General features: G+C 42.8%; 1 protein-coding gene across 6 annotated transcripts in view; it reads left to right on the forward strand.

Annotated features, from left to right (window-relative positions):
* The window catches only part of INTS6L (integrator complex subunit 6 like), a 50,182-nt gene that overhangs the window by 12,304 nt on the left and 22,959 nt on the right, over positions 1–14,919 (forward strand). For all 6 annotated transcript variants that reach the window (XM_054388791.1, XM_054388793.1, XM_054388789.1 and 3 more), the window contains exons 3-6: positions 8,449–8,598; positions 9,763–9,852; positions 10,162–10,345; positions 12,144–12,272. In XM_054388791.1, coding sequence (XP_054244766.1) covers positions 8,449–8,598; positions 9,763–9,852; positions 10,162–10,345; positions 12,144–12,272 — 553 coding nt within the window. The remainder of the gene's footprint in view (positions 1–8,448; positions 8,599–9,762; positions 9,853–10,161; positions 10,346–12,143; positions 12,273–14,919) is intronic.

The raw sequence follows: 14,919 nt of genomic DNA on the forward strand, positions 1-14,919 counted from the left end.
CTATGCTTAAAGATTAATAAGAGTTGCTCTTACATAAACATAGTGAATTCTTCTTGATGGAAAGGCATCTCTGTATTTTGTTTAATGTCAAAGTTATCTTAAAAAGACAATGAGCCACATTGGTGTGGTTTGACTGACTTTGTTTCTTGAGGTGTGGTTGTTTATATTTTTGAGGTATCTTGGAAAAAAACCTTTGTTCCTTGTAATTGACTGCTTGTCAGTACCAGTTATGTTATCAACACGAGAATGCATTTCTGAGCTTGGCCACATTCATTAATAAATACTTCGGAAAGCAAGCTGGTCCAGTCTGTGTTATAAGTGAATTGGTCTTTGGTGCACCCTCAGGAGAACTCAGCTTAGAAATAGGCAGTTAAGGGGATCTCGGGTGTACCTCAGTTCACGTTGCAGACCTGCCTTGATGTGTAAGAACTGGGTTGCTTTTGGATGAAAGAAAGCTACATGCTCCCCAAGCACTGATTGGGGAGTCCATAAGTGTATGCCACAGGACAGCTATTCTGAAATAATGTGGCTGTCATCTCCTTAGAACCTACTGCCTTGGCTGTGCTGCACTGCTTGCTGGCCTAAACGTAACCAGTGCATGACACATTCTTCCTGCTTCCAAAGCTGTCTCCAGTGGTGTAGGAAAAAATAACTGGAGTGAGGAAAGACCTTGTGATGGAGGTGCATAGCCTGTCCCAGAGCTGTAGGAAAGAGAATTGTGATGCCTGGAAATGGGTGGAGGTGGAAGACAAGCAAGTGACAGCATTCTAGTAAAAATCTGGTGTCAGACTGTCTCAGCTATGTGGAATTAAAGAAATCACCTACTTCAGTGTCTTTCTAAAGATGTAACAAAGATACATTCTGAAGATGCATTAAAAAGATGCATTCTAAAGATGTCTTGAAAGAGTTTATGCTTCTCTGTCCTCTTGCAGACATGTTACCTGTATTAATCTTCTGTGACTGTTTTGTTTGAGACTGGAACAAATGTTTTTTAAAATAATAAATTATTTTTTTAATCCCCTTACTGAGGATTTAAAGAAGCACTTGACCTCACTAGGTTCCAGTTTGAGTATCTTACAAAACCAGCAGAAATAGAGGGAGGAACAATTCTTTTACTATTCACAACACTTCAGCCTCAAAATGCTAACCTGTTAGTAGTTCAAAAGTAAGGAGGGACCAAGTGATGGATGCTGTTTGAAGCTCTTCACTGTACTTGAATACTCTGTGGGCTTGTTGAGGAAAAGTGAAAAAGATGGCTTTTTGTTAGGCTGATCTCATAGCAAACAGCAGTTGAGCAACCAGGGTTTCTTTCTCTTGTGCCTGCAGTAGGGTCATAGCTAAGTTTTGCTCTGAAACTCTGTCCCCTCTTCTGCTTTGCAAAACCAGATTTCCTTGTGAAAAGCTAAAGATAGGCTCGCCTGGCTTGCTACCCAAGATGTATTTTTGTCTTTTCATCCATCCTTGCCTTAGAATCATTGATACAGCAAAGGTCAGGGGTAGCAGCTGTCTGTTTCAAACCTTCAGATAAAGCAAAGGGAGACTGGAAGAGTGGAGAATAAAACTAGTAATAAAAATGATTTACTGGGTGCTAGAGAACCTAACACATCACTGGCACTTGCACACAACTGGCTTGGTCCAACCAAACTTTTCCTTTCTTTTCCCCAGAAGGTTTGCATAAGAGCAGTGAAATCTGCTGATGTACCTCCGCCAGCACTCGCTAGTCTTCCAAATCCAGGACAGTACAGCTTGGATCCAAGCTGGCTCAGTGTGTTCAGCACTGCCCTGATAAGCTGATTGCAGGCCTGTGTGCCAGTATCATTCTGTACTGGAGGTATGCTAATCTCAGATATGAGAGGTGGGTGTTGTGATCCTGTCCAGTGCCAAGAACACAAAAGAATTGATCTTGTGAGTTTCTTTGCTAAGGGATGTTTGATACTGTGCAGTGATGGGACTGGTAGGTTGCAGAAAAGTAACTAGAGAGCACAGGTGCTGAAATGAGAGAAGAGTTATTCTGCAGCCAAGATACAGAGAGAACCTGAGGGTTCTGTTGCCTCAAAAATGGCATTTATAAGTATTTGGAGAGGAGTCAGTGTGTATCTCATTGAGTTACTCCTGCCCATTTGCACAGTGCAGACACGTTTCTGAGGAGGAAATTAATAGGTAATGTAGGCTGTGTGATGCTGACTTATTTTAGGACTTTCAGAAGTTAAGTAAAAGTACACACAATGTTTATAGCATGGTCAGTGCCTTTGTTCTAACTCTGCAACATTTCTAATCAGTAAATCTCTGAACATCAAATAAAAACCGTGAGGGTAGCCCACAGCATGTTTTGTACCAGCAAGCAGCATAACCCTGCCCTTCATGGGTAAGGGAGATACCTGGCACCTCCTTTTGCCCTTTGCTAAGCTGTGTCATAGCAAAACTGGGCTGACCACGATGGTCTTTGTGTTTGCTACAAGTCCTGTTCCCAGGTTGTTGAAGCTGGGGCAGCGAAGTTCCAGGTTGCAGAGGAGGATATTTCTTGCTGCAGATCCTGCTGAACACTGCTGGGGCTGTGTCAGGAGATTACAAAGAGGTGAAGCTATTTTGGCGTTTGAGAAGCAGCCTCTGATGCTGAAGGAGTCCAAAAGAGTATTTAATTTCCTGAGAAAAGAAACATCTGCTTGATTCTTACACAGACATGGAGAGGTTTGAGTGCTGATTGTGACATGTACAGTTGCCAGTGACCAGAAAGGTAACTTAAAAATTAACTGCTCTAATGATCTGGAAGGGAAAATGCTCTGCTGGTTCCACTGCCTTCAAACAGTACTTGGAAATTACATAGCAGGAGCAGTTTCAGATTTCAACAGCTGGATTTTTTTTTTTGTGGTCTTCTTACCTTATTTTTTCCAAATGGATGTCACTGACAACCTAGTATACCACAGGCATGTTATCCTGAACTGGTCTGGATTTTCCTAAGATGGGTGCATTTAAATAACAGCTTGAATTACTGGGAAACTCACACTTCAAACAAGTTGTAACATCTAAAAATCCAGTTCTTCTTTCTCAGGAAGCATTAGCAGAACTCTCAAAAATCTGTTTCAAGAAGTATGGAGTGCTTACTGTGACTGACTTGTGATTGGCATGCTAGATGGCAAATTATTTTCTTACTTGGAAGATTATTTTTAGTAATGTTATAATTTTTGAATCGGATCTGAAAGCAATCCAGTGAACAATAAACTCTACAGTTCTAGGTTTTGGCATGGCCTGTAGAAACACTAAAGATGAAGACTTGCAGCCTCAAAAGGGGCACCTCCCTGGATTCCATGGAGTTGGTGAAATCAGGAGAGACTGCTTTGGACCTGGCATTCTTGTGCTGAGTCTTCCCTTTTAGGCTGACCAAACTGCTAAGAATTGTTGGAACTGACCATGCTGCCTAAAAATGTGGTACTGGTTAAAGAACTCCACCCCAACGCACTAAAACCCAGTGAATCTGACTGTTAAGGGCAAGCTAAAACCCAATAAATCTGACAGTTAAGCTCTGGTGTATCTGAGATTATAACACATACAGTGCTATTCAGCATCCTTGTTGGTGACACAGACAGTGGGATCAAAGCACCCTCAGTATCTTTGCCAGTGACACCAAGCTCTGATGTGCTCAGCGTGCTGGAAGGAAGGGACATCAGCCACAGGGACTTGGACAGGTTGGAGAGATGGGCCCAAGCCAGTTGCATGAAGTTCAGCAAAGCCCAGTGCAAGGTCTTGCACCTGTGTTGGGATAGTCCCAAGCATGACTACAGTCCAGATGATGAGTGCATTTAGAGCAGCCCTGCAGGGAAAGACTTGGGGTGCTGGTGGATGGGACACTTAACGTGAGTTGGAAATGTGCACTGGCAGCCCAAATAGCCAGCAGGGTCCTGGCTGCATCAAAAATGTGAACCAGCAGAAAAAAATACTTCTTTTTAATTAAATATGTTATGTTTTCAGTGGGATTTGCTTGCACAGACTGAAGCTAGGAGCTGGAAGGTAGTATGCTGCTTCCAAATTTCAGGGGTTTTTAGGATGGTGTCCAAAGCTTGCAGTTGTCAACACAGAAGGCTAAATGACACTGCAGTTTTGCCTGTTCTTGGCATGAGCAAACGGGGTGAGATTTCTGCTTACAGTACTTGTTTTCTTCCCAGCTATCTTCCAAAGTCTCTTGGTATGTGCATACAGACTCTGAAATGGTTTGTTCACATAAATTATCAAAGGAGTCTAGTAACATAGTGGCAAGACAGCTCAGATTGCTATTAATATATTCTGGTCATTAAAGTGACTAAGTAGGAATGTAATACTGAAAATGATGAAAAATTAGTGTTCATAAGCAACTCAAATAATTAATGTTTAGTCCTGACTTCATAAATACTGACTTGTAGAGGAGACACAGCTTTTGTAGAGTAGGTTTGTGTTTAGTCCTCTAAGGTGGTACGGTTTTGGTTGGGTTTTTAGATTGGTAGGGGTTTGGGGATTTTTTTTTTTTGATCTTTCATGTTTCTGCTGGCAAACGGAAGTAGTGCTACATAAAAGTAGTGCTTTTTCCTAAGCAGCCTTAGTGGCAGTATTTTGAATTTAGGAAGGATTATTATTTAATCACTTTAAAGTGCTTTCTTGAACTCATCATGTATATACACTGTACTACTTTTATTTTGACATCCTACTGGACATATGGAGAGGAGAATACATTAGAGTTCTTGAGGGCTTCAGTTTCTGTCCTTGAAATAAATATTTAATTACAGACATTGGTTAGGGTCTTTCTGGAAAAAAGGCAGTTTCCCCAGAAGTAGACCATCTTGTTGTCAGTTTTGGTGTATTTGATTTAAAAAGCTTGTTTGAGGGTAAGCGAGAGAATATAGTACACTTAATTAATCAGACTTTGGGGTATGGAGTTAGGAAATCTTGTGTTTGCTGCCCTTATTCACTTAATGAGAAATTCTTCACTATTGTTATTTAAAAGGTGCAGCTCTCCTCAGATTTATATTCCAAGATCCTATGAGAGCCTTTAAGATGAAAAATAATTTTCTTCAAAGACAAACCAGTGGTGATCAGCTGCTCCTTGTACCTTCAGCTTGCTTGGTTCTGCATGGGTGAAATGGCCACATGCTTTGCAGGCAGTTGACCATGCTACAGTAGGAGCTGGAAGCCAAGGAAGTGTCTTCGGAAAACAGCAGAATCTCCAAGTATCAGTGAAGCTTGTAACTTTATTTTACAAAGAAATACCCTTAAATTCATTAGAGCTCAAAATAAGAGTTTCAGGCATAGGAAAAGTTGCCTTGTAAATGTTTTATTTGTGCTTTTGCAACAAATTAACTCAGTCTGGTCTGGAAAATGCTTCTGGGTGCTTGCAGCCCAGAAAGCAAACCATGCCCTGGGCTACATCAAGAGAAGCATGGGCAGTAGGTCAAGGGAGGTGATTCTCTACCTCTAGTCTGCTCTCATGAGAGACCCCATCTGCACTGCTGTGTCCAACTCTGGGGTCCCTAGCAGGGCCATGAAGATGATCAGATGGTTGGAACACCTCCCTTACGAGGACCTGCTGAGAAAGTTGGAGTTCTTCAGCTTTGAGAAGGGAAGGCTCCAGCAGCCTTCCAGTATTTAAAGGAGGCCTATAGGAAAGCTCTTTATCAGGGAGTGTAGTGACAGGATGAGAAACAATGGCTTTGAACTGAAAGACAGTACATTTAGATTAGATATGAGGAAGAAATTATTTACAGTGATGGTGGTGAGACACTGGAACAGGTTGCCCAGGGAGGGTGTGGACACCACCTCCCTGGAAGTGTTCAGGGCCAGGTTGGATGAAACTCTGAGCATCCTGCTGTAGTGGGAAGTGTACCTGCCCATGGCAGGGGAGTTGGAGCTAGATGATCTTCAAGGTCCCTTCTAACCCAAACCATTCTGTGAAAACACTTTCTGAACTCCAGCTTGGCTGTTCCCAAGAAGCTGGGCTGTCTGTTAGGTGTTTGACCCAGAAAAAATGAAGTGGTTTCATCTATGTCTAAGGGTTCATAAAATGAATAGAAAACTATTTTTTTTGTAGTTGTCTACTTTTAATTGTTTTAAGGTGAACTTTTTCAGGATAATACAAATCATCTTGTTGGGATTTGGTGTTCTTTTTACTCTGAAGAAGGTCATTAACTAAGTCACTTTTAATCCAAAGCAATGACCCTGGGCTTGTACTTCATTCTTGCCTTCAGCCAAGAGCAAATGTGAGGAGCTGCCATGGCTCAGCTGATGAGATGCTGCAGTTGTGAGGGGATGTTGATGGTGTTTTGCTTGAGAACTAAGTTGTTCTTTTGAGCTTCAAGTACTGTTTGATGATAGAGGTGGGCCAGTCCTGCTTAAAAGTCTTTTCTGTCTTTGCCTCATTGCAGTTACCTCTTTCTCTCCCTTGCTGTAATCTAAAGCTTGACAGACTGGTTCAGAGAGCTAAACTTGAGCAAAAACTGTTTTTGTTGAATTTCCTTGGGATAATTCCTCATTCTGAAAAGAATCCTTCTTGGCTTAGGCCTGAGAACTCAGCAGGGACACTGATCACAGTCACAGAATTGTTTCAGTTGGACAAGACCTTTAAGATCATGAAGTCCATCCATCAACCTAAGACCACCATGGCCATTAAACCACATCCCAGTGTGCCACATCCACGCATTCCTTGAACACCTCCAGAGACAGTGACTCTACCACCTCCCTTGGGCAGCCTGTTCCAGTGCCTGACCACTCTTTCAGTGAAGAAAAGAATCTTATTTCCTTCCTTTTTACCCCATTCTTGTATTCATTTGTGGCTCTAAACTTGTAAAGTCCTACAACCATTTCTGCAGCCCACAGCATGTCTTAGAAATTGGCTTTTAAGGTAAAGGAAAACTCTGTTCTTTCAGGCTCTTGCAAGCTGTGGCACAGCCAGCAGGTGGTTGCTGCTGAACCTAGTGCACTGTGGAGAAAAGAACCTGCTCAGAAGTTGTCCCAGCAAAAGTCAGAGTGTCTGAAATGATTCTGTCTTTGTGTAACTAAGATTCCTTGTGGAACATGGGAACTCCTCCAGTGCCAGATGATGGTGTGCCTGGGTGAATAACTGCTCACTTGCTGCAAGAGTGGTTTTAGACAGTGAGACGTGATAGCAAAGCTGATAACTGTGTGAATGTCTGGGGCTTTCAAGCTTTGCTTGTTCTAGTTGAGGCAGCTAAACTCCTACACTGATTCCTTGTGGGCTGAAACAGTTCCTGAACCCTGCACCATCCCATTCCTTGAGAGAATGGTATGTGAATCACAACTGCTTACCATGGGATCCCCTCTCAGCCTTCTCCTCTCCAGACTAAGCACCCCTACTTCTCTCAGTCTTTCTTCATAGGAGAGATGTTCAAGTCCCTTCATCATCCTTGTAGCCTCCTTTGGACTCCTTCCAGTTCCCTGTCCCTCTTGAACTGGAGAGCCCAGAACCGAACATAATGCTCCAAGTCTGGTCTTACCAGAGCAGAGTAGAGGGCAAGGAGAACTTCCCTTGACCTGCTGGTCACACTCTTTTTTTTTTTTTTTTTTTTTTTTTAATGCACTCAGGAGATCATTGGTGTTTCTTGCCACAAGGGTACGTGGCTGTCCTATGGTGTAACAGTGTGAGAGCTGAAATCCCCCTCCCACACTGACAATAACCAGGTTAGCTCAGTCTGGAAGCAAATGAAGCTGTTTTACAGGCAAAACTACAATCTATGATGAAATGCAATGAATATGTGCAAATATACACTATTCACAACATTTACAAATATGTACAATCAACAGAAAAGCACAACTAAGCCCTCTGGCCTCCCTTCCCCTCAAGGGGCTGTGCTTCCCCAAGGGGCCTCCCCCCTCCCAGCCAGAAGGACTCCCCTGGCAGAAGGCAGAGAGTCAAGAAGCAGAGAGGCTGTTAGACTTAGCTTGTCAAGGTCAGTGTGTTATCTTCAGCCAGGAGAGAGAAGAAGCAGGCAGACTGAGAGAAGATGGACTGCAAGAGTGCCCCACTGTCCCCTATCTTGTTTTGAGTAGTGATTCCTAAACATTTCTCTCTCTCCAATGGAAGTGTTTAGAATAACCCAGTAGTGATTTATTTACATTCTTTCACTTTCTCTGCTCGAGCTTTGTGAAGAAAAATTAAAAAAAGACAGTCTTAAAACCATCACACGTGGACAACTTGCTGTCCACCAGGTCTCCCAGGTCCTTCTTTGTGGAGCTGGTTTCTAGCTGGTCAGCCCCTAATCTGTACTGGTGTATGGTGGTGTTTCTCCCCAGAACATGGATTAGGTGTGTGTAGCATGTAAATGACACAGCATATCCATTACTTAGGAGTACAATCTGATTTTTCTTGGGAAGGGAGATAAAGGACAGCCTGCTGTTGATTGCAGTTGGTTGCTAAAATAACTAATAAGTCTTTTTTTTGTTTGTTTGTTTGTTTGTTTTCTGTTGCAGGCTGGGTGGAAGGAAAACCATGCAACCTTTATGAATGAACTGAAAAACCTTCAGGCTTCAGGACTAACAACCCTTGGTCAGGCACTCAGGTCATCATTTGACTTGTTAAATCTCAACAGATTAGTGTCTGGAATAGACAACTATGGACAGGTAACAAATCTCTTTACAAACTGCCATTTTTTTTTTTAATTTTTATAGGCTTTCTGAAATTCTTAGTTGGGGGAGGAATTTGGAGGGGGTTCAAGTTTGTTCTTGCATTTTACTGTCTGTTTTTAAAGTTTTGGATGGCTGTGTGTTTAATCTTGAACTGTGAGCTTTTGTTTTCCTTCTTTCTTATATTCCACACTGCACAGATGGAATGCTAGCAGTTTTTTCCTTGCTGAACTGCAAAGAAAGGAGGAGAGTACATGACCCCAACTGCAGATACTTGATGGCTGTCTGGGAGGCTTCATGTTGAGTGGCAGCACACTGCAGTTTTATGTTGTCTGCAGTTCATGTCCTGACTTCCCTTCTCTCACATTGGAAAAATCCAGTTAAAGTGATTCTGGATTTCCCCACTGTTGCCATGAAATACTGCTTCAGGGGGTGTGTATTAGTGCATAGAGCAGCACATAGAATCATTGAGGTAGGAAAAGACCTCTGAGATCAAGTCCAACCATCAGCCCAACAAGCCATAGAATCATATTGGATTGGAAGGAGCCTCCAAAGGTCATCTAGTCCCAAGATCCCTGCAGAGAGCAGGGACGTCCTTCACAAGACCAGGTTGCTCAGAGCCTTGTCAAGCCTGCCCTTGAATATCTCCAGGAATGGAGTCTCAGTTACCTCTCTGGGCTCCACCCTCATAGTGCAGAACTTGTTCCTAATATCCAATCCAAATCTGTTCTTCTCTAATTTCAGACCACTGCCCCTCATCTGGTCACAGCAAGCCCTTGTAAAAAGTCTCTCCCAGCTTTCTTGTAGCGCCCTTCAGGTACTGGAAGGCTGCTCTAAGGTCTTCCTGGAGCCTTCCCTTCTCCAGCTTGAACAGACCCAATTCCCTCAGCCTATCCTCATAGCAGAGGTGTTGCAGCCCCCTGACCATTTTTTTTGGTCCACCTTTAGAGGTCCTTTCCAACCCAAACTGTTCTATGATTGTGACAAAAGGGGTTTTGAAAATGAGATGAATATGGTTGCTTTTTATCTTCTGCTTTATGGCTCCACCCTACTGAAAGAAAAATCCCAGGATTATTTGGAAAGGTTGCTCATCTTACTGTTTGCTTTATAATGACAAAAATCTAAGCCTCTAAGTTAAGGTTGCTGTGCTTTCATCTCTAGGGAAGGAATCCATTCTTTTTGGAGCCATCGATTTTGATTACCATCACAGACGGAAACAAACTGACAAATACGGCTGGAGTTCAAGAGGAGGTAAACTTGGTTCCATTCTTTCCAGTTACTGCCTTGCAAGTTGACTCTAATGCTGAGATTTGTATTCATGTTTCTTTTCCTGCTAATAGGACTTATGCTTCATCAACCTGTTTTATTCTAGAGAACAGAAAGTAGCTATGCTGCCATTGCCTAGCCCCTAAATTAATGGTTCACATTGTTTCTGGACCGGAATGTCCGGATACATTAGTGGATAGGAGAGGAATGGGGTCTATTAGAGAGTAATGAAAAAAATTTTTGAGTATTGGTTTGTCAAAGGCTTGAAAATAATCTAAAATTTCTCTTCACCAGCTCCATCTTCCTTTGAACTCTCCTTTGCCTGGAAGTGAACTAACCAAAGAACCATTTCGTTGGGATCAAAGGCTGTTTGCTCTAGTGCTGCGTTTGCCAGGAGCTGCATCTGCTGAACCAGAGCAGCTTGGGAGTGTGCCTACTGATGAATCTGCCATCACACAGATGTGTGAGGTTACAGGAGGTAAGAGGATGCTACTTTGCTGCGCATCACGTTTGATATTTGCCTTACAGGATATCTTTTGCTTCCACCACCTCCCTGGGCAACCTGATCCAGTGTCTCACCACCCTCATGTGGAAGAACTTCTTCCTAACATCCAACCTGAATCTACCCATTTTTATTTTTGCTCCATTCCTCCTAGTCCTGTCAGTTTCTGACACCCTAAAAAGTCCCTCCCCAGCTTTCTTGTAGCCCCCCTCAGATACTGGAAGATACTTGGGGAAAGACCCAAGAAGGTGCCTCAGAGCCTTCTCTTCTCTAAACTGAACTCTCTCAGCCTATCCTCATAGCAGAGGAGCTCCAGCCCTCTGCTCATCCTCGTGGCCCTTCTCTGGGCACCTTCCAGCACCTCCAGATCTTTCCTGTAATAGAGGCTCCAGAACTGGACACAGTACTCCAGGTGGGGTCTCACCAGAGCAGAGTAGAGGGGGAGAATCACCTTCTTTGACGTGCTGGCTGTGCTTCTCTTGATGCAGCCCAGGATGTGACTGGCTTTCTGGGCTGTGGTCCCTTCCAACCCTAACAATTCTATGATTCGACGTCACCTCTTGCTGTTTTCTCCATCTGAATTACTCAATGTCTGTGTGAATCTGTGGGGTGCTTTTGGAGCTTGTTTTCCAGTAGCACAGGAGACCTTTAAAATAAAACCATATCCCTATTTCCTATTTTCCAGATGTGGGAAAATTTTCTTAATGCAGCAGTAGGAAGGATTGGAAAATCTTAGGTTTTCCTTCCAGAAATGGGCTTTTCTCAGTCATGAGATTTGTTATTTAAATGTTGAATTGAGTGGGACAGGTATTACTGAGATGTTAATTCCATTGCAGGGCAAGGAGGCTAAATTAGGTCTTAAAAGAATTAATTCTGGAGCCTCTTTGAGATGTTCATCAGAATTTTTTTTAATTGGTGTTTTCAAAAAATACTGTGTGGGAGGGGCAAGTTTGGGAGCATATAGGAGCTGGCAAGGTAGGGGCAGACAAAGCAGGTAGATTACAAGGGGTTGGAGCACGTCTGCTATGAAGACAGGCTGATGGAACTGGGGTTTTTCAGCCTGGAGAAGAGGAGGCTCTGGGGAGACCTAACAGCAGCCTGCCAGTACCTGAAGGGGGCTACAGGAAGGATGGAGAGAGACTATTTGCAAAGGCCTCCAGGGACAGGACCAGGGGCAATGGCTTCAAACTAGAGAAAAGCAGGTTTAGATTGGATGTTAGGAACAAGTTCTTTACTATGAGGGTAGTGGAACATGTTGCCCAGGGAGATGGTTGAAGCCCCTTCAGGGCGAGGCTCAACAAGGCCCTGGGCAGCCTGATCTAGTTGGGGATGTCCCTGCTGACTGCAGGGAGATTGGACTGGATGACCTTTGGAGGTCCCTTCTGGCCTGGACCATTCGATGATTCCACAAACACATGGTGAAATCACATGTTCTTAAGGGTGTTTATAAACTTGGCCCTGGACCAGCCTGATCTAGGCCTCTTTTAACTGAGTGAAAACTCAGTGGATTTGTTTATGTTGTGTTGGTTTTGGTTTGGGGATTTGGTTAGTTTGTTTGGTTTTGGTGTTGTGGGTTTTTTTTTTTTTTCATCTCCTGTTCCTGGTATTGCATTTGAAAAGTAATTTGCCTTTTACATGAACTTGTCCGAAGTTTGTTGCTATTATTTTGGCTAAAAGCCTTGGCAGTGTAACTTGTGTAATAAAAACCCTTCCTTAATGAAGATTACTCAAAACTTGCTTTCCTGTTTTATTTGTTTTTTCCCCCCTTGCACAGGTCGTTCTTACTGCGTTCGGACACAGAGAATGTTGAATCAATGTTTAGAATCTCTAGTTCAAAAAGTCCAAAGTGGAGTTGTTATTAACTTTGAAAAGTCAGGACCAGACCCAGCTCCTGTTGGAGAAGGTACAGTAACTGGATTGATTTTCTCCTAATGTTCAGTGGAAATGTTTTGCATGCGTGAGTCTTTGGTGTCCTTCCTGCCAGCTTTTCACTGTACTGTCCAGAATGCATCAAAGTACTGAATGTTGTGTCCAGTTTTGGGCACCTCAGTACATGAGAGATGTGGAGGTGCTGGAGCCAGTGCAGAGGGCAAAGAAGCTGGGGAAGGGCCTGGAGGATGAATCTGATGAAGAGAGACTGAAGGAGCTGGGGATGGTTAGTTTGAAAAAGTGGAGGCTGAAGGGAGACCTCATTGCTGTCTACAACAACCTGAAAGGAGGTTGTAGGGAGGCTTCTGCTGGTCTCTTCTCTCAGGTAATTAGTGATAGAACAAGAGGGAATGGCCTCAAGCTGCTACTGGGTGGGTTTAGACTGGACATTAGGAAACTTTTTTTTCTTCCCAGCAAGAGTGGTCAGGGATTGGAATGTGCTGCCCAGGGAGGTAGTGGACTCGCCAGCCCGGGATGTGTTCAGGGGTCATTTGGATGTGGTACTTGGGGCTGTGGTTTAGGGCTGAGCCTTGTAGAATAGGGTTCTGGGTTGGACTTGGTGATCCTGAGGTTTTCTTCCAACCTGAAATTTTCTGTAATTCTATGAATTGCCTCATCCATATTAAAAACTAAAGTGATAAATCTTACGTGCTTCAGTGATGGAGTTTTGGTATCTCTTTAAATACCCGCAAATCATCATGGATCTGCTTTTGAACAGTTGGATGTTTATTTATGTTTAGTCCTGTCTTTATGTTCTCAGAAGTGTTGGTTTGATCCTTGATAAGTTAAATAGTGCCATATTTGCACAGATCTGTGTGAATGATGAACCTCCTTGCTAGCTCTCCTCTCATTTTCTCACCTTTTTTGGGGGGACTGAGAAAACTGCTTCCTGAAAATACTAAAGTTTGAATTAGAGTTGTCAATTCTTGGTTTTAAAATAAATCCATTACTAGTGTTTTTTAAACACTTAAAAGTCATCTTTATGCTTAATTTTCTGGACATTTTCATTCTGTGAATTGATCACAACGCTAAGTTTTCAGTTGTGTGTATGTGTTAATAGCTGCAAGAGAAAAGCTGTCTGTAAAGAGCAAGGAGTTATTTTTCTAGCTGCAAATGATGTGCATAACAGAGAGGAGGAAAATGCATTCCTGCTGTGGAGCATTTGTTCAGGTTTGCAGAAATTCATGGCTTAAATGGAGAGAGAGAGCTGAGCAGTTCATAGTTAGGAAATGAGGATCTTCATGGAATGTCAAAAACTTAATAGCTTTTAGGATCCCCTTAGCATCCTGGCATAGTCCTACATTCATTTTTTAATCACTTTTTTCGTGCTGTATATGTGTGTATATATATATTTCCCCTCCTTTTAGTTACTTAAATGTCACTTTATTTGAAGGCTTTGCTCTAATGCTGTGCAGGACAGCACCTCAGCAAATCCCTGTCTCTGTGTTGGCCTAAATGTTGTCCTGTGTGACGAAAGAGCTGGTGAAACCTAGGTTTTTCAATTTTTATCACACTTACAGAGCGGATACAAATGGAGAAAAATATTGAGACTTTCCCTCTTTACATGAATCGAGAAAGTCCTAAACTAGACAGAAATAAAAAAATCACTGTCTGCGTATGTAAAGAAAAAACAAACTGATATGCACCTGAAAAGCGTTTTGCATGATGTTCTTGGGCAGGGGTCTAGTGCAAGGGAAAATGGCTTTAAAATGAAGATGATTGTTGAAATGGGTGATCTCTGCTGTGAGCAGCCTGAGAGGAGATCTTATTAATAGAAGATCTCTATAAATACCTGAAGGGTGGGTGTCAAGAAGGGGCCAGGTTTTTTTCAGTGGTGTTGTGTGATAGGACCTAGGACCAGGAGCAATAGACACAAACTGGAACACAGGAAATTCCACTTCAACATGAGCAAAAAAAAAATCTTCACTGTGAGGGTGCTGGAGCCCTGGAGCAGGCTGTCCCAGAGGTGGAATCTCCTCTGGAGAATTTCAAGACCTTGATATTCAGTGGTCCCTTCCAATCCCTACCATTCCATGATTCTTTGTCCTCAAGTGTGGAGGGGAGTCTTGTGCTTGTACACTGCAGTGGCCTGCTGGAGAAAATTGATCTTTCCAGTCAGCAAGTGAGGTTTAAGTGATCAGTGAATTTTTCTAATGAGAAATGTGGCAAGAGCTGTTCCTGCAAGATGAATCTGACTTTTCCATGACACATCTCTCCAGTTTCAGTTTTCACTCATGGTAGCATCAGTCAGTGAGCTTTGCATGCCTTGTGGAAGGACTGTAAATGTTAGTCTTTACAGGTGCAACAGAACTAAAAGTGGTAGACTTGCTGTCACCTCTCATCGAAGTACAAAGCTTAAGCAAATGCTATTTTCCATCATATGTGAGTGTGCCTTGCTGCACTAATTATCTAATGGCTGTGCCACAGGAGCAGAGGGGCAGATGTGGGCAGATGTTAGCATAGTTTCTTAGATGATTGCTGTCTTGCATTTTGATGTGTGAGGGTTTCCAACCACTGATGTAAAGATCTATATGTCTTTAAAACAACTGTCCTGTGACACCCCTTGGGGAAATTCTCTTGGGAGATAAATGCATGAATGTAGCTTCTTGGGTTTTTTATTT

The sequence above is a fragment of the Indicator indicator genome, chromosome 17 (genome assembly GCF_027791375.1).
Source record: "Indicator indicator isolate 239-I01 chromosome 17, UM_Iind_1.1, whole genome shotgun sequence".
Taxonomy (NCBI): domain Eukaryota; kingdom Metazoa; phylum Chordata; class Aves; order Piciformes; family Indicatoridae; genus Indicator; species Indicator indicator.